Below are 19,987 nucleotides of genomic sequence, written 5' to 3'. Positions count from 1 at the left end.
TAATAGCAGTGCATGTAATTTCATGTATTGAAGGGATTAATGTTGGGGTGACAATGATGGCAAGATGGTTTCGAGATGATGTGTACAACTTTAAAATAATAATAATAAATAAATAAATTTATATACCAGAGCAAATTATATATAGTTAAAAATTACATATACACGAAGAAAACTAATACGAGAAAAATTAAATATATTATAATAAAATTAAAAAATTTTAACACTTGATGTTTGAAATAATTTTTTATTTACCTCATTTTGGAATTTGAACCCCCAATATTCCATGGTTGTGTAATTACCCCTATCGTTGATTATATTGCTAGTTTGATAGGTTGGATATACATTTTTACTAAAATTTCTAAAAAGAAATATACAAGATTACAATCTTAAGGGCCCCCCGCCCCAACACTCAAGCCCAAGAACTTTTTTTTTCAAGGTATTTTTTATTTTATTTTTTGTAAAAAAAAAGTTTTTTATGGGTAAAAAAAAAATTTTCGCGTATTAGCTCGGTTTGAAATTTTGTAGCTCGGTCTTGGATCCAATCCTGGATCCGTCCCTACTTAGTTATAATATTTTAGGAAAGTAATGCAGCATTACTATTATTTAACACAATTCTGCATGCAACACAATGACATTAATATGTCCAATAAATTTGGTCTCGGATTCCGATATTTCATCGAACATGTTATTTAACTTTATTACATCGCTGCTGATTGGTTCTACGTAGCATTATTCTAATTTTTATGGGAATAAAATAAAATTGTAAAAGTCCTCGAACCTATCCCTATATATAATTTTTGTACCTTCTTCGAATTTTCATATGAATAAAGTGAGTACAAGTTAAAAAGACTACTCGTGTATACTTATTATGACTGGCCGAGATTCTTAAACACTAATGGTTTAAATTCAAAATTGCTGTTATACAAAATTTCTTACAATATGATATTAGGGCCACACTTTGTGAAGTGTTACTACATCTTGAAATTTTCATGTTTCATGCTATTAATAATACAAACAAATAAAAAAGAAAGGGAAAGGGTTCATTTCTAAAACAATAGGCTTTTTCAAGAGGTTGGGATATTTAGATGTGAAGGCAAGAGCCTTTCCTCAAAGAGTTAGACTATTAGCTCATCTGCAAAGCCCATCCTTTTGTAACTTTATGCATGGAAATACATTCTCTCTTTTTTGGGTTAACAATATATGATGCCTATCATAATGGGGTTATGCCATTTTTTCTCCTCCCTATCATGGGGGGACAGTTCCCTTGGCACGTACAGAGCCGACGTGGAAGGTTAGTTAAAACTTGTGTAGTATAGACCCCCTTCTTCAATATTGATAAGCTCATAATTCAATTATTATGAAGCTTCTTTCGGCAAGCTTTTGAAAAGTAAAAATTACTTTCGAGACTAAGAAATTATTTCTGAACATATTTAAGTTATTTTTTGAAAATATTTTATTTAGTTAGCAGAATTTTTTTAAAAAAAAATTGATTTAAAGTAACTTTCTTGAGAAATAGAGATCGTGTGAATCGATCCCTGAGAGTCAGATGTTATTTACGCTTACATGATGAGAGACAAAACTAATGTAAAAAACATTGGAGTGCCTCATATAATTTAGGAATTTGCAAGAGCCGTCATTTTGTATCCAATTCATAAAACTTCAAACGGAAGAAAATTAATAATTTTCTAAATATAAATTATGTTCGTTCCCCTCCAATCTTCTAGCAACCTACGAAAGATGATCTATTTGGTCACCATATCTATAGGTTAAAAAAACCCCTCCTAATTCAATCCGTGGATTTAGCTTTCGTTTCAAATAAAACCAAAATAAATGTAAATTATATAACCTTTGGGTCTTAAGTTTGTGACAACCTAGTTGAAACGTACGTCTTGTTGTAAAGCACAAAGGTGTTGTACAATTATTTGAATAAAACATCTAAATTATTTTGTTTGATTGTTTATTTCAATTGCCAAAAATAAAAAATAAAAAAAAAATCGCAAGCCAAAAACTATTCTATGCTCAAAACTTTTCGTTGGATACCTGCCTTCAGTGGCGGATGTAGGTGGTGGCGAGCTAGGACAGCTAGACTCGTCAAAACCGTCGGAATGTTGTAGAGCAGAATGCAGATACTCTAGTTGGATTCACCGATCGCTGGAGGGAAGAGAGCAGAGAAATTTGCAGACAGAAATGCACGGGAAGAAAGAAGAAGAGGAAGAGAGCAGAGATATTTCCCTTTTCCTTTTGGTTTAGCAACTGTTATATACCTAGTTAAATTGAATTACATCTTCTCAATTCTTTAGCTTATACTGTTCCCAAGAAAGTGTTACTTCAGTGGTGTTTTGGTGCGAGAGCTAATTGTTAAATCATTAATATAGGTGCAAGCATACTTGTTTGATGGCTACTGGGACAGTATTGGCACAATCAAAGGTTTCTATAATGCCAATTTGGGGATCACAAAAAAGCCTATTCAGTTGCCTTTTATTGTTTCAGAACACATTTTCTCTATTTATGAAATTACAATATGACTTCCATAATCTGCTGCAGCTTCTATGATTGATCATATATATATATATAAAAGTTAAATCGCAGAATGATGATAATGTGAAAATTACATATATATTAAATAATTTTTAATATTATTTAATTAAATTTTAATAAACGACCAGCCGCCGACCAGATCGGGCTTTTATGATCGTTGATTGTCGACAGTCAACGATCGAAGCCAACTCCCTCCCTAACTGAACATTCATGCTGAATTCGCCTCTACTCGCCATATATCATAGTAGTTTGTGTTGCAAAAATAGTTTGGCACAATCGAATTTATGACTTTTTACACATTTTTTGATCTTTTTATTCTTACACTTGCCTTGATACCAATCCTTCTCCATTTTACTGAGGAAATGTTTACCTTCATCTCATTTCATTTACGTACATATACATAGTCTATGTTCGTATAAAATTATTAATAACTTTTTAGAAGGAAAGACAATAAGGTCACAAAACAGTGTCAAAAATAATTTTTTAATAATTATTATGAATGTGATCTTGAAATTAACTTTACTCAAATTAAAAAACTTATTAGCTACCCTTTCATTTTAGATGAAGAAACATAAAGATCCCAACCAAAGCCATTGCTAAAGTTTCACAGAATTGACAACAATCCCACCAAAAAAAGTATCAAAATCAGCGGACTCTCCCTCTGTTTTCCCAGTTCCCACGCCCACACAACAGTTCATACACAAGTACCTAATCATGTGTGTACGGATACATACATTCTAGAGAAAAATAGAAAGAAAAAAAGGAAATGTATTTTTACTGTTATTAATTTGTATTGATTATTGTGCGTTGGAATTAGGTATTGGAGTTAATTACAGAATTAAGAGAGAAGAAATGGTGATGGGAGTGAAGAGGAGGTGCCGGACTGTGTCGGTGCTGAGACAAGTGCTAACGTGCGCTATATGCATCATAGCCCTGGTGGCTCTGCTTTCCGTACATGTTCAAGATATTACAAAGTTGCCTTCTGATGCTTCTTACAAGCTCCCTACGGTCAGCTTCAGTATTGGATCTTTCGTTTTCCTGTTCTTTTACTGTTTAATTTACTCATCTTCTTAAAGAAAAATGGTATCAGTTTTGCCTATGCTTAACCTGGCTTGCGAGGTATTGATGCGTGGAAAATTGCAGTAATGCGTCCAAGGAATTGGGCGACCAGATTGTTGGTGTCATTGTTGATTCTAATTTTTACTTACCTAGTTTATTTTCTTTGAATTATTTTTCTTGGGCTTATTGTTTATTATTTACTAGATTTGGATTCTGCTCTGGTTTTGCCCAGCTACCGTGTTTACCGTGAACTTAAATCACCACATGGCTGTTAAAGCTAGTTCAGCTTATTTAATGCAATGGATTTTATTCTGTTATAAGTTTATATTTCTCCCTTTTTATGGAATTGGGGCATTTGAATGAGTTTCGATTACTGATTTTGGGTAAGCTTCAATTCTTGTAGCAAAAGGATATGGGTTACCAGAAACTGCGCAGAGAGCGAAGCTGGACGCAAGAATATTCCCCTCCCCATTTGTCTGAAGATCCTCCCAATGCTCATAAGGTTTTGCCATCTCTTTAATATATTCAATTTTCCCAGCCCCGGTTATCTGAAGATCCTCTCTCTGCTCATAAGGCCGTGCCACCTTTTTCTATTTTCTATTTCATATTTACTGTAAAATTAATCACCTGACCGACTACTCTTGAAATTACCTTGACTGCATTTGTCCAATGTTTGTGTTTTCGATATACATGTAACTGTATTTTGGTTGGTGGTGTCAGAGTTTAGGCACATTTTTCTTAATGAAACTTTGTCATGTGTCTTTCACGTTTTCACTCCTTTAGATTTGACAGTTGAATGGTGCAAATGGGAGTTTGGATTCAGAGAAGTTGTGGAAACCACCTCCAAACAGAGACTATGTACCTTGTGTTGCCCCAAGTTCATCCTATGCGTGTAAGAAATGTTGGGTGTTTCATACTGCATATCTAATAGAGTTTTCTCCTCCTTTGTAGCTCGTGTTAGATATTCATCTGTGGCTTATTTTCTGTATTGCAATATAATCTTCAGCTCCTCCAGAATCTCGAGGTTACCTGCTGGTTGATGCAAATGGCGGCCTCAATCAAATGAGAGCTGGGGTCTCTCTCTGATGCTAATGCTATTTTATTTAATTCTTGATCAGCTTCTGTTGTCTTTTGTAATTATACATTGGCTTATCTGTATATCTATTTTTTGTAAACATGAATCCAATGTATGAATAAGTAGATAGATAGATCAAAATATAAGATGTAATATATCTTTATGCTTTTGTAATTTGGTGGTTTGCATAATGTTTAAAAACTAGAATAGCGTGAAGCTATGATATAACTTCCCTCAGCAGTTAACTAGAAGATAAATGGAACTTGGGGACGCAACACTAGAATTTGTAGTGGATTTTAAATTCATTTCAGATACATCCTTGACTGGAAAAACTAATGATCTGAATGTTCTCAATTTAATCATAGTTGTAAATTTGAGACCTACCGCACACAGAGGATGTTAACCAAGTAAATAGTTAGAGATGACAGAATAACACATTTTTATTAACCAATTCTGTGGGGTCAATTCAGCCATAGTTTTTAGTTGTCTGCGCATTTGAAACCTTCCACATCCATAGTGTGTTGACCTAGTAAATAGTTAAAACTGAGAGTATAACATAATTCCTTTCTTCTTCCTTTTTTTGTTGTATCGATTCTAATCATTATAATTACAAGTAAATCAAGATTTTTGACTTGTTAACTATTTTAATCTTTTTACAATTAGAACTACTTTTCTAATCTTGAGTTTCATAACTGAAATTTATTTTTGGCAGTATATTCTATGCATCATACTGTTCTTTCATTCTACCACAAGCATTGGTATATAGGTGCACCTTTGAACCAACTAAATAAATTACATATTAGAAGAACTAGGATACAGACTATCTTAATATTGGTACCGCAGGGTTAGGTCATTAACTGAATTGAATTGATGTATTGCTTCTCTTCATGTTCCTAGACTCTCATCTCTCCTCGTCTATTAGTGAAGCAACTTGCAAAATTTATGCCTTTTTCAAGCTACTTATATTCTTTCATATATCATAGCAACTATGAGATGTTACTTTTGTATTTCGTATTTCGTAGTGCAAGGGTTATGAAAAGCACAGCATTAAGGTGTAGAGTTTATGCATATGCATATCTTGTACTTATTCTCTTTCATAAATCATATCAACCATGAGATGTTACTTTTGTTTTTCGTAGTGCAAGGGTTATGGAAAGCACAGCATTAAGGTGGAGAGCGTATGCATATGCATATGCATAACTTATATTGAAATGAGTAGATTTTGGGGGGAAACATATCTTGAAGCTGAAGATTCAATTTTTTCTTGCAGATCTGCGACATGGTTGCTGTTGCTCGTATCATAAATGCTACCCTTGTGATTCCTGAACTTGATAAACGCTCACTTTGGCAAGATTCTAGGTGCATTGTTACAATTTAGACTAATGCCTTGCACATTGTGTGTGTGTGTGTGCAATTCATATCAATTTGATATATTTAATCTTGTCTGCTTTAATTGTAGCAACTTCTCCAATGTCTTCGATGAAGATCACTTCATTAGTTCTTTGGCTAATGATGTAAAGATCATCAGAAAGCTTCCAATGGAATTGACGACCGCAACTAGAGGAGTGAAACATTTCAGAAGTTGGTCTGGTATTGATTACTATCAGGAAGAGATAGCAAGCTTGTGGGAAGAATACCAGGTATACTTGGTGGAATCTGATTTCTACTTATCCATAGACTATTTTGATACGACCTATTGATTTGGAAAATTTTCAAGGTCATTCGAGCAGCGAAGTCTGATTCTCGGTTGGCAAACAATAACCTACCTCCAGACATTCAGAAGTTGCGGTGTCGTGCTTGTTATGAAGCCCTCCAATTCGCACCTCGAATTGAAGCTATGGGAAAGGTAATTGGGGCAAAGTTTTATTTCATTGACACTGAACAATTGAAATTAAATTGAATATATAGAACAATACAGTATGAGAGAGAAAAGACAAGTAGAATAACAAGGGGAGAGAAAACAATATCAATATCGATTAATCAATAGTCTGAATAATTTTGAAACCTATTTAAGCTTAACCTCCCTAAAAAAAGATGGAAAGTTATCAAAGATGAAAATTGAAAATTACCTTATTGTAACCCAGTAACAGTGGAAAGGAAATAAAGAAAGATAAATGAAAACAACTTTCTAGAAAAAAAAAAATGGAAACAATTTTCAAGTTATTTCCTATTATTTTTAAGTGAATGTCTAGTTTACAGGCAAGTCTTTCAAGAATATGTACAAGGATCTCCATCATTTTGAGGCAGCACAATATATAGAAACAGAAGAAGGGAGATAAGAAAGAGATGTAGAGGAACAAGAGGGATGACGAAAAGATTTTGGAAGTGAAATCAATCTCCTCAATGTCATTTCAATTCGATATTTTGTATAGTTGGAAAACTATATTCTTAGTTATGCTTTTAACATTTTTAACAAAAGATTAAAAGGTACCAAAATATGAAATAGAAAATTACCTCTTAAAAAACGGAAATAGGAAAATACCTAATGTTACTTAGTATCTATAAAAATAAAGAAAAATCAATCAAAATAACTTTCAAAACATTTCATATTCTTTTGCTCACGGTGAATGTTTAGTTCAGGGCAAGTCTTCCAAGAATATCCATAAGTATCTCCATTGGTATAGAAACAATCAATACAGATCATATTTATAAGACGACTATAATTACAAGTAGACTAAACAAAAGGAAAAATACAAAATTACTATATGATCGCAGGGAACTAATATATCCTAAGATTAGAAAATTAATAGGGTGGAATTTTGATACTTTCTCTGAAGTTGGCTTAAACTTGTTTCCATTCCCAGCTTGATTGCAATAGACTAAGCCCCATTTGGTGGGGATTAAAATCAGATTTTTAGTATATTTTGATAAAAGTTGATGAAATGTATAGTTGAAAAGTTGTAGGTCCCATGAAATATTAATTATTGACTTTGATTTAGATTAAACTCTAGATTTTTAATCCCTATCAAATAGGAGCTACAATAGAAACTCAAAAACTACTTTTTAAGGATATTTGCAATTTGGTTCCCTATATCGCAAATGTTTCCACTTCCTAGCTTTTCTAATAAGTTGTCATTAACTTCTATTATTTTGGTCTTGATCTTGATCTTTGATATTTTCACATATCCCTTTGAGCCAAAAAATCAATTTTGACACTCGATCTGCCTGATTATTTTAATCCCTACCAAATAGAGCTACAATAGAAACTCAAAAATCACTTTGTAAGGATATTTGCAATTTGGTTCCCTGGATCACAAATGTCTCCACTTTCTAGGTTTTCTAATATATTGTCATTAAACTCTATTATTTTGATCTTGATCTTGATCTTTGATATTTTTGGATATCCCTTTGAGCCATAAAATCAACTTTGAGACTCAAGCTGCCTTATTATTTTAATTCCTACCAAACAGGGCTACAATAGAAACTCGAAAACCGCTCTGTAAGGACGTTTGCAATTTGGCTATTTGGATCACAAATGTCTCCACTTTCTAGCTTTTCTAATAAATTGTCATTAACCTCTATTATTTTGGTCTTGATCTTGATATTTTCGCATATCACTTTGAGCCTTAAAATCAGCTTTGACACTTGATCTGCTCACTGCGAACTGATTTTTTGCTCTCCATGTGACAATTTTGCTTTCGACAAATATGCATTACTCACTGCGGTGATAGTCAAAACCCAACAATCATTAGGGAGATCCACTCGTGTGACTAGTGTAATCGTCGACAAATGTGAAAAAGAAAATCTAGAACCAACAACCATTAGGAATTTTGGATTTGCCCAACATATATCAATCAAAACATGAAGCCATGGATGCAAATGTCCAGTCCTAGTCCCATGAAGTAAAGCCTACAATTTTGCTTAGCATTCCCAATTTTATTTTATTATTATTATAATTATTATTTTTTTTTTTTTTTTTTTTTTTTTTTTTTTTTTTTTTTTTTAAGACCTAAATCGTTAAACTATCACACCTAGAAAATCCTAAACAACTCTTATACCATGTGATGAAATCTAATTTCGTTGGTACTATCTTATTAATAATTGAGATTTCTTTGATACTGAAAAATCAATTGTAGAAACTACCCGTTATGTCTGAGCAGGTTTAGGCTCAATGACATCCTCTACCCACTTTTTCTAGGCACAATTATAATTTCAATGACAATGACAACTTAAGTGTTCGCATTACTACAATTAAGGGTAGGATACATACAAGAAAGCTGCAAAATTAATTCAAAAACGTAGAAAATTGAAATTCCTAAGATTAGCCAGTGCTAATTTTTTATCTAGAATCGGGAGCATATTCTTCTATTTTCTACATTCCCTCTGTGCTGTCGATACTGTTTTATCTTCAAATACTTAACTTTGTAGTTGTTGGTGGACCGGATGAGGTCTTATGGCCGTTATATTGCTTTGCATTTACGGTTTGAAAAGGACATGCTTGCCTTCAGTGGGTGCACTCATAATTTATCTCTGGAAGAAGCTGAGGAACTAAAGTCAATAAGGTAGGATATTTTGTACAGATATTCTATGATATGTAGGTTACACCAAAAATATTTCATTTTATTTGAATTTGCAGAGAGAATACCACATGGTGGAAAGTGAAAGATATTGATCCTGTAGAACAGAGAGCCAAAGGTTATTGTCCACTTACACCAAAGGAGGTTGGGATATTCCTTGGGGCTCTTGGATTTCCATCAAGCACCCCCCTATATATTGCATCTGGAGAGATATATGGGGGTGAATCCCGTATGGATGATCTGCAGTCGCGCTACCCGCTATTAATGAACAAGGTACGGAACTATATGTTTCCATTTTTATTTTTATTTTTTTTACTATTTCAATTTATAGTTGTTCACAAGTAAAAGATGCTGGTGAGTTGGCTAATTTTTTATTTAGCTCACTCACGAGTGTGTGAGCTTTCAAGGACTTGCCTCGAGAGCGAAGACTTGGTGCAATTTTGATTAACAAATCAAAAAAGTAGGAAAAGTCTTATTGCAAAGCGTACCCTTTTCATACACAGGGTGAGGCCCTGTGTTCAGTTCTGTGGTAACCTTTAGAAAAGGCCTAGAAAAATAGGCTCCTTCATTGTTGGAGAGGCTGATGATGGTATAATTTGCCTGTGCGCATCAGCTTTTGAATAACCAAAAGAGAGAGCACAAAAGGAAATTAAAAAATAAAAAAGAAGTATTGAATGCTCATCTATGGCATGTTTGAAGGTATTCCATGGAAATATGACTCAATTTTGTGTTTGCCAAAAGGTTTCGCTCAGAAAGTGTCTTAATGCTTTTGGAAGTGGTAGCATTAACATGACTTACTTATAAGGAGAAGTAAACTGGTGATTACTTGCACTGCACTGAGAAATGGGTTGCTGACATTATTATTAGTACCTGCCTGAAAATTTGTAAATTTTTTAACAAGGTGGTGATGGGAGAGAGAAAAGTTGTGGTGATAGATTATTGCTTCTGCCTCAGTGATGAATATGAATGTAGAGAGCTGAGGTTGACTACATTCAAATGGGTTATTACGTCTATCAGCCACTAGATTGAATTTTAATGGCGTGGAATTAGCCAGGTAGGATAGATGAATCGATGGTTTGTCTTAAGGTGCAGAATGTTGGAATTGGCCCTGGGCTTCTCTATACTTGCTGGACTTCAAAGCCTATCTGCTAGTTTAGCAAGAAAAATTAGGTCTGCAAAATTTTCATTTACATCTGTAATTTTCTAAACAAATAAAACTTGTGAAAAGGCAGATTGGGGCTTGTGTATTCTCTATCAAAATAAGGTGGAAGAAAAATAACTTTTCTTGAACTTAGAAATGTACAATTATAGCAGATGCCATCGATGCTCTAATTTCAATCAGATTTTGATACCCGAACATGGGCTCACTCTAATTCCGAACTTTTTTGCGTTCGAGATGACTGGTACTTGTGTGCCTGCTGCTTATTTTTGTACTTGTAGCTGAATGCCTGAAAAGTTGCATATTAATTTACTTATTCTTTTAAGTTTTTCCAGGAAAAGTTGGCATCAGTGGAAGAGCTTCAGCCATTTATCAACCATGCATCCCAAATGGCTGCACTTGACTATATTGTTTCTGTTGAAAGTGATATATTCATTCCTACATACTCTGGGAACATGGCAAGGGCAGTGGAAGGTCATCGTCGTTTTATGGGACATAGAAAAACCATTTTGCCTGATAGGTAATGTATTTTCCCATATTGTTTTCTATAAGATCTTCATCTTTCCACAATTCCTGTATTTTCCGTTATATTCATATCCTCTGTGATGCCGATTTGGCATTGTTATAATTGCTAACTTTTTGAAGTTTCCCTTGTTCGTTAGGAAAGCCCTTGTCCGTCTTTTTGATAAAGTTGATAGGGGGACAATGAAAGAAGGCAGAAATCTCTCAAACCGAGTTATTGAAATCCATAAACGAAGGTATACCGATTTGAATATCTCTCATAAGTATGGGTATATTTTCCAAATCTCCTGTCATTGACATGCTGGGATACTAGTCAAGCTGTGATGTGCTTTTATCTGTCTATTTGTTATTTATTTATTTACCGTGTAAAAGTTTATTAGCTTGCATGTAGCATGCTTTGTTCATTGAGGTTATATTTGGAAGAATTTTACCCAGCAGAGAGACTTCAACTCAGTGCTTTCTTCTTGTGCTTTAATGTTGGTGCTCAGGCAAGGATCGCCAAGGAAGAGAAAAGGCCCTATTTCCGGCACAAAGGGAACGGATAGGTTTCGTTCAGAAGAGGCATTTTACGTGAATCCTTTACCAGATTGTTTATGTCGGAAGGAATCTCCATTTATGAACGCTTCTCTCGTTACCAACTAGATCAAAACTTACACAGTGGCGGGTTGCTTGAGTAGCTGGCATCATCATAAATAGGTTCATGGGTTGTGAAATGTGCATAGATTTAATTGGTGGAAACGGTTAAAGGTATGGAGGTCCACAAGACGGGACATCTGGTTTGTTTGGTACAGATTTGAAGAATACAGAATAGAATGTTCATTTGAGCAGTAGCACTTTCCATGTCTTGGATAACCAGGTTTTCGAGCTCAACCATCCCCTTGTTGAACATTCACTTGATGGAATGAGAAAAGATTCAAATGCTGGCCATGTATAAGGGCAAATTGCAGCTAGCTAGCTATGTGTAGTTAGTGCCTAGATGAAATGTAGTTTATTGTTCATTTCTCACATTAGGCCTACTAAACATTGAAAACTGACTCGTGTCTTGGATGTTAGTAATAAGCAATTTTTTTTTCCTCCATTGTAACATACAATGGGGATTTAATCTGAGAAATTTCATGATTTATTATAATAATCATCTCGATTGCAGTACTGAACAAAACTAAATAATGAGCTCGACAGGCAAAATTGTAAGGAACATGAGCTCGTCAAGGCGGCAGTTGCTAGTTGTCCGTGGCTTGGAAGTTTTCTTATTCTCCAATAATCGAGGGTCATTTATTCTGCACTTGTAAGAAATATCTCCCAAATAAGATGGGGAATACGGTTTGAACCTGGCGGGAAAGTCATCGTATTCCCCCATATCACCATTTATGTAGCCGTAGGCATCCTTTGCACGTCGTAATTGTATGATAACGTCATTTCTCAAAATATGTATAGCACTTGCTTGAGCCTCATTTTTTGCCTAAGAACGTATTTTGGAATAGTAGATTAATTGAGAATGTGTAGTTCAAAAATAAGAAAAAGTTTTGAGTTTGTGTGTAATATTATTTTATTGAAAATTGTGTAGTTGAAAATAAAAGAGTAAAAATGTATTTTAAAAATGATGGGAAACAAACAAGGACAAAATATTAAAAACTCATAAGTAATACCCTCCATGAGGACCATATGTCGTGGTCACCAAAATCGAGAACTTTTCGTGAGGGATTAACTTTACTAATGGTTTAGTTTGACGTATATTTCTTAACTGAAAATCCTATTTTATTTGTGTGCCAAGATATCGAGCTATTAGGATTTTAGTATATTCTACGACTTAGTCCATAGGATGTCCAATTTAAAAATAGACATAATAATGAGTTGTAGTTTAAATGAAATATTTTGTAAAATCCAAGGGTGAGTTTGAAATAAATTGAAGTTCTGGACATTACTATGCCCCCGTTTGAGCCCCATTATTTGTAAATTATAATGAGATGAATAGTATTCTTTTTGAAACATGAGTGATTGTAAAGTTTGTGATTTACGTGTAATATTATTTTATTAAAAATTGTGTGATTAAAGTTAGGAGGGAGAAAAATTTAATTTAATGTAATGAGAAATAATGGCTCACCTATAGAAAAGGAATGTAGCTCAGTCTTAGAACTGAAGTTCCCAACAATGGCAGCTCTTAGCACCACTACTCTTCTTACAAACAGAACCCGAATGACCTTAGTGCCCCGTGCTGTCCTCGAAAACAAAACGCAGGTCTCTTACGAATTGAAGAAGTCTCAGTCTCGCCTCTTCCACGAGCTCCCGTCTGGCCTGAAAATGGAGGTCATCTTCCAAAAGGGCCGAATTGACATAGATGAGAAATCTCAAAATCCACCTTTGGTTTTCGTTCATGGAAGCTTCCATGCAGCTTGGTGCTGGGCTGAACATTTTTTGCCCTTCTTTTCTCAGAATGGTTATGACTGTTATGCTCTCAGCTTGCTTGGTCAGGTACTCAGTACTCTTCTTCTTTCCTTTTATGGGCGTTCAATTTCTTACCAGCAAAACCGCTTGATAAAAATTGAACTGTTTTGTTATAATTAAGGCATATATTGTTGGAGGCTTGGAGCAGATTGTCCTTGAAAGGAAACAAGAATAAAATACCCCTTTTTAATTATTTTCTCACATTTGCCCTAATATTAATGTTTTAGTAAATTTTATTAAAGATATGAAACTTTATGCCTTACGGCTAATATCCTGTCCTTATCAACATTTTCAGGGGGAAAGTGATGCACCTTCTGGTGCAGTTGCAGGCTCACTCCAGGTATTTCTGCCTTGCTACTATTAAAAACTTTTAAGTTGAGTGTTTGGCTAAGCTTATAAGCTGTTGTTGACGGCTTAGAAGCAGCTTATAATCTTAGCCAAACGTGCTATAGATGAGAAAAAAGCAGGGATCAAAGAGTTTTCTTTTTTAGTTTTTGTTCATATCTTTTTCCATTGTCAATATGATACGCTTCTTAGCACCTCCTAAGCTGAAAACTTCTTGTATGCAGTAGACCCATGCCAGTGATATTGCTGACTTCATTCAAAAACAAATTAATTTTCCCCCAGTGTTGCTGGGGCATTCTTTCGGAGGGCTTATTGTTCAGTACTATATTGCAAATATAGGAAATGAAAAATTTCTCGGTAAGTTTTCTGTTTCAGGATATTGATATACATCGTTAAGAAGGTGAAAGTAGAAATAGAGATTCCATAGATGTAAGGCCTTAATGACAAAGAACAGCCAATGTCATTTGTCCTTTTTATTTTCTCCGAGTATATAAGAAATTCTCGAATAACATATAATCCTAAGGAGTTTCTAAGAAACTACTATCTTTGTTTTTTCAACTATATGCAAATAGCTTGGCATCTGCTTGAAAGGCTTGGCAATGAAATTTCTTTGTTTCATCTTGTGAAGAGGGGAGGATAAATATTTTCTGGATTCTCTAGCAACACTTCATATTCCTTGGATGAAGGCATAAAATTCTTGCTTGAAAGTTATTTCTGTAGCCCAATTAAAAAAAAAAAAAAAAAGGAACAGTTCCATCCATTCATGTTGAGAAATATTTATTCAGGTTGATGTCTAAATCTTGAAAAAATATTCACATAGAGTTATGGTTGTATATCAATGCTATAGAACCAGAATTATATTCAACCATTATACATGGTCCATGGTCCATGGATTTCCATAAAGATTTTATCCTACATGGTCTTGATTTCTAGAAAAAGAAGGCTTGTACCCATATCTTGCTGGAGCTCTGCTTGTTTGCTCAGTACCTCCTTCGGGTAATAGGTGACTCTCAATCTCTGCATACTGTAAGTTTGTTTTCTATGTGAATTTCGTCTGACAAGTTTTCTTTTTCTTTATTCAGCGGGATAGTGTGGCGGTATCTCTTCTCTAAGCCCGTTGCTGCCTTTAAGGTCAGAAGTTTTAGTTTGAAGAACAAATAACTGACATTTGTACTGTGTTATGTTCTGGAGCATATATGGTGTGCGTATCACCTGCGCAAACTTCTTTACCAGCTTCAAAATAGAATATAGCTTCAGAAATTGAATGATCCGCTTTTCGCTTTCTCATTTTTCAAATTTATGTCCACAAAAAGAACATACACTGGTATTTTGAAATGTAATTTCAGTATATTACTTCGTAACTCTCGAACACACAAATTCCAGATTTCTCATCCTTCTTTGACAAGTGAAAATATTCCAGATTTCTCATCCTTCAGTGTTTTTTCCCCCCTGTATGGTAGATCTATTTAGAGTTTACATAGAGTATCCATTCTTGTAAACCTCACATGGTTGAAACTGTTAAAAGTTTCATATATTGAGCAGATAACACGAAGCTTGGCAGCGAAAGCTTTTCAAACTTCTCTGCCACTTTGTAAGGAAACTTTCTTTTCTACAGAAATGGAGAACCAAGTGGTCCTACGGTTAGCACATGAAAACTTCCAAACTTATTGCTTCTTGACTTTCTGGATTGAATATATTTCATACCATTTCTGCAGTAATATATTTTGTGCATTATCTTGTCTTCACAATGGTATGTATCACATGTGTACAAGGAGTCAGCAAGACCCTGTGTATTTTGCTTCTACCAATATATTATATATCTACTTAGGAATATTGAATGAAAGCAGAGAGGTTTGATCGGTGGGGGGTGTTCGAATAATGAAATAGTGAATAGATTATATATACCACAGTAAGATTTTTTATTTTTAATATTAAACTACTCTTTTGATGAAAAGATATAAAATTTTATTTGACATCATCATTAAATGTCTGTGTTAGAAACTTGGGAATGAAAGTCTAAATTTGGTAGATGGCAGGGCAAAGATAACTCAAGAGAACACTTTCTTATTTCTTGGATTGATTTTCATCGCATTCTTAGGATCAGAAGTCTTTTATAGCCTCTACAAAACATGTAGCTACCATTATTGCATATTTCCCCTTAAAATGATTCATGCATATATCATGTACATGAATTTACTAAAGCTATGTTTCCAATTTTGCAAAATAAGAAAAAGTACCAATTGACAGTTTTTTATTCATTATTCATTATCATTATGGACAATACCAACGAAGATAGAGTGACAGAGCAGTGGAGAATCGCCTTTAGTGGACTTCAATGATTATTCAGATACTTTTGAAGAGGCTAGAGAGAAATATGTTGTACTCTTTAAACAAAGCAGGATCCTATTTTCTTGAGTGGAGTTGCAACTTATGTTCGGCTGATCTGACTTATAGATCTTATGTAGTTAGCTACAAGTATCCTTTTTCTTTTCTTTCTTCTTTTTTTTTTTTTTTTTAATCTTTAACTGGGAAACATGCATTACAACAATAAATAAGTATCTCAAAAGACAAATTCATGATACAACTCAAAATACATGAACTAACTCAACTACAATTAAGTTTATGGAATGGCAAAGATTTCTTGGATTGATTTTATATCATGCCTAGAATCATACCTTCTATAGCCTCTACAAAACATGTACCAACCATTATTGCATTCATGTGTATATCAATTGCATGAATTTACAATACTAAGTTTCCACTTTTGCAAGATAAAAAATACCAATTGACAGTTTTTTTATTCATTTGTAATTATCATTATAGACAGCACTAACGAAGATAGAGCGACAGCACTGGAAAATCGCCTTTAGTGGATTTCGGTGATTATTCAGATACTTTTGAAGAAACTTGAGAGAAATACAATTATCAAGTTGTACTCTTTGAACAAAGTAGATTCCCATATTCTTTAAGTGGAGTTGCAACATAAGTTTGGTGGATCTGTCTTCTGGGTCTTATATAATTAGGTATATGTATCTTTTTTTGAAACACGTAAGATTTATTAAGAAACATGTATTACAACAATATATAAGTATCTCAATAGACAAATTTGTGAAACAACTCAAAAATACATTAACTAGCTCAACTATACAATCAAGTTTATTGCAGTATTATAAAAGACGAGAAAAGGCATCCCTAAGCATGAGGGATATTCTAAACTCCCTTGTATATGGGCAAGGGGTGGAGAAAGACAGTGAACTCTTCTTTAGACAGAGTAATGTATCCCTGAGCACCAAAAACGCCTTTTTTATTTTAACTTTTTTTTTTCCCAATTTCTTTTGGATCATTTCTTGGACCTAATGGCTAAAGTGGGCATAGACCCTAAATCAGTGTGGACAATTTCTTGAGTCAATTCACTTCAAAAAGGGTCTTGTACTTCAATTTTCAATTGTAACTGGAACATTTGTAGGATTTATTACGTAATATTAGAATTTATGATTTAGTTGTTTGGTGTGCATTATTTTATTTATTTAATCCTCATATAATAATTGAAGTAATATTAAAAATAAGAAAACACTGTGTATAGGCTCGTGAAGCGTAAGGCTCGACCATGCCTCGCCATGTGCTTTTCAGAACACTACTATGAAGTGCATAAGAACTCAAAAGCTTGAGGATCTGAAAAGAAACCCAGGAAAAGAAATTAGAAAGATGCGATTGTTAATATGGCTTGTAAACTGCTGAATGGATTCTCAAAGTGCCACTTTTGGGTGCAACAGAAAAAGCTTGAGGTGTCTACTAAATTAGCATGAGCTAAATATATGTCTTGGGAGGTGATACAACTATGAATCTGAAAAAATTGAATATGCTTCTTAAAATGTATTGCAAATATTTATTTCATATGATTTGGTCAAGGTCACAAGATGTAACAACCAATGTACCACAGAAAATAACAAATTTTGTCTCATTTAGTTAAAACAAGATTATTAGTTGGTCTAATGATAAGAGGATAATACTGAATGTCAATAACACTAGCTGAATCTATTGTTACTTGCATGATTTGGAAATGTTTTTCTTGATCGAAGAATGAAGGGATATGCTGTTTAGAACATTAATAGAATCTTCCTTTTTATGCCATATAGAATGTGATAGTAGTTTTTTTGTTGTAAATCTGTAATGGCACTAGGATTTTGTCTGGTTACAGGAAATATGTTTCCCCATTACTGTTATACAATTAGAACAGAAGTCCATGTGCATATATGATACATTAGCTAACACAGTCCATTCTTCTGTGGTATCAAGTTTTAACGATGGTTTTCTTTGTATTTTCATCAGTTACCAAAAGCTGATGACAGAAAGTTCAAGGATGCCATTGTTTGATTTACGGAAGCTCAATGCATCACTTCCCGCTCCTCCAGTGAAAGATTCTTTGATCAAAGTTCTTGTATTGGGAGCACAAGATGACTTCATAGTGGTAAAACTCAATACACTGAGTGCTAATGTGTGAAGAATCACAAAATGAAATCTTACTCTCTGCTTTAAGTTCGTTATTAAACAAAAGAACCTCATTTCTTCTTTCGATTAATTCTGCTAAGATACCCTGAACTCGCATGCTTTGAGTAATTTTATGTTCTCTTTCAACTTATATCATTAATCTCTACTGTAATTTGGCGGCTTTTGCAACTGTCCCATGTTGAGAGTGAATAATCCACTTATTCTTCTGCCCACATAAGAGGAGTTAGTATTCTACTTTCTTCGCCCATACATCAGAAGCTCCTTTGTACTTCAAATCCATCCCGAGCTTGAGTATCTATAGAGAGCGTTTCTGGGGAGACACTGCAATTTCATTAATCTTATTTGGTAAAAATGTTTTGCAAATAATTTGAGGTTGCAATTGAGTAATTGGTACTGTCATATTCTCTGAAATCTTCTCGTCTCTACCATGAACGTAGATCAAGTGCCTAACTATTGTTGAAGGATATCAAATTTAACTGTGAATTTTGTAGGATGGCAAGGGACTAGAAGAAACAGGTACGTTTTATGGAGTGTCACCTATATGTATTGAAGGAGTTGCCCATGATATTATGTTGGATTGCTCATGGGAAAAAGGTGCCCAAGTGATTCTCTCATGGCTGAATCATTTGAAGAGATGACAGACTGACTGAGCAAGATTGTGTAAACTTCATGTGAAATGTTGGAGCTGTTTGCTTAATGAAATTCGTTTCTACTTTTCCGTAATGCTACTTAGCATTGTGTAGTTAGCAGTACACTACAAGGGCCCATTTGATATGACTTTTAAAGAGTGAAAATGAATTTTGAGATCCAAAAAGTTGTTTTTAGATCCATTTTGTTAATTTTATTAAAGTGCTTTTGATAATCAGAAGAGCTTTTTAGAGGGAGATGATCCAATGTAACTTTCTCTAAAAGTACTTCTGGATTTGGAAGTACTTTTAAAAATTAATTTCCAAACAAAAAATAAGATAATTTTCTCTAGAAGCTTTTCTATAGAAAATAAAAAGCAAAAGTCATACCAATAGGACTCCAAGTCCAATTAAATGAGTCCATATTTTTTAAACTGTATCACTAGTAAGAACCGAGCTCCACGTACAGGAGCTCAGTTCACAAGGGGTGCACAGACCCCTCACTGTAGTTGGGTCGGCCCCACAGCAATTAAAAAAAAGGGTGGGACCCGTCCCCACCTTCACTCACATTGATAGGGGCCTGTGAAATGAATACCTCCAGCTTTTTTTTACTAGTAATACTAAATAGCATTATACATTGGGAAAAAAGTCATATACACACTATATATAAAGAATTTCATATGTTACTATTATGTTAATTTAAATATAGAAAATACTACATAATCGTGTAAAAATATCAAAAAGTACTGCAACATAAACTTTCCTTAAATTCATATGCAACTGAAAACATATTGAACAAGATTCGAAGGGGAGAAATTAATTGAAAATGCTTGAAATTTGTGAATTCAATTCAAAATCGATCTTTTTGTCGTGCGGTAACAGCAAATGTGAGGATGTGAAGAATCAATCTTCTACAATGAGATACCTTCAGCTTTGGAAGATTTTTGCATTTTGGTGAAATCTATATTCCCTCAAGATTCTGATCAATATAGAATTTCAAATTCAACATTTATGCGTAATTTTGTTAATATAACCTGGAAGGCAAGATTTCATTTCATGGGTATTATGTGTTCGGCATCACACTGCAAGATATATATACAATAAATATAATAAATAAATAAAAATAACTAATTTAGATGGAGTGCTTAAGTGGTGGAAAGTATGGAACTTGTGTGGGACGTTGAGAGTTTGGGTC

General features: G+C 34.0%; 2 protein-coding genes across 4 annotated transcripts; both read left to right on the top strand.

Annotated features, from left to right (window-relative positions):
* Nucleotides 1–3,068: 3,068 nt before the first annotated feature.
* On the top strand, nucleotides 3,069–11,972 carry LOC111397252 (O-fucosyltransferase 7). 3 transcript variants are annotated; one of them, XM_023024081.1, is made up of 13 exons: nucleotides 3,072–3,254; nucleotides 3,356–3,546; nucleotides 4,001–4,099; nucleotides 4,390–4,489; nucleotides 4,604–4,671; nucleotides 5,943–6,031; nucleotides 6,132–6,312; nucleotides 6,390–6,518; nucleotides 9,041–9,174; nucleotides 9,249–9,462; nucleotides 10,684–10,868; nucleotides 11,011–11,106; nucleotides 11,359–11,972. In XM_023024081.1, the coding sequence occupies exons 2-13, from the start codon at nucleotides 3,391–3,393 to the stop codon at nucleotides 11,510–11,512; spliced, it is 1,605 nt and encodes a 534-aa protein (XP_022879849.1). In that variant the 5' UTR covers nucleotides 3,072–3,254; nucleotides 3,356–3,390; the 3' UTR covers nucleotides 11,513–11,972. The 3 variants fall into 3 exon arrangements, 2 of the variants coding, with proteins under 2 accessions (XP_022879849.1, XP_022879848.1); XR_002703205.1 differs by having other exon boundaries at nucleotides 3,069–3,546; nucleotides 11,016–11,106; XM_023024080.1 differs by having other exon boundaries at nucleotides 3,072–3,546.
* Nucleotides 11,973–12,991: 1,019 nt separating this feature from the next.
* LOC111397251 (probable pheophorbidase) lies at nucleotides 12,992–18,990 on the top strand. Its single transcript, XM_023024079.1, has 8 exons — nucleotides 12,992–13,339; nucleotides 13,608–13,652; nucleotides 13,885–14,014; nucleotides 14,591–14,660; nucleotides 14,740–14,788; nucleotides 15,200–15,297; nucleotides 17,987–18,125; nucleotides 18,658–18,990. The coding sequence occupies exons 1-8, from the start codon at nucleotides 13,019–13,021 to the stop codon at nucleotides 18,802–18,804; spliced, it is 999 nt and encodes a 332-aa protein (XP_022879847.1). The 5' UTR covers nucleotides 12,992–13,018; the 3' UTR covers nucleotides 18,805–18,990.
* The last annotated feature ends 997 nt before the right edge of the window (nucleotides 18,991–19,987 follow it).

This window comes from Olea europaea, chromosome 7 (genome assembly GCF_002742605.1).
Source record: "Olea europaea var. sylvestris chromosome 7, O_europaea_v1, whole genome shotgun sequence".
Taxonomy (NCBI): Eukaryota; Viridiplantae; Streptophyta; class Magnoliopsida; order Lamiales; family Oleaceae; genus Olea; species Olea europaea.
Note: the sequence above shows the minus strand (reverse complement) of the source record. Positions and strands in the feature narration are given on the sequence as shown.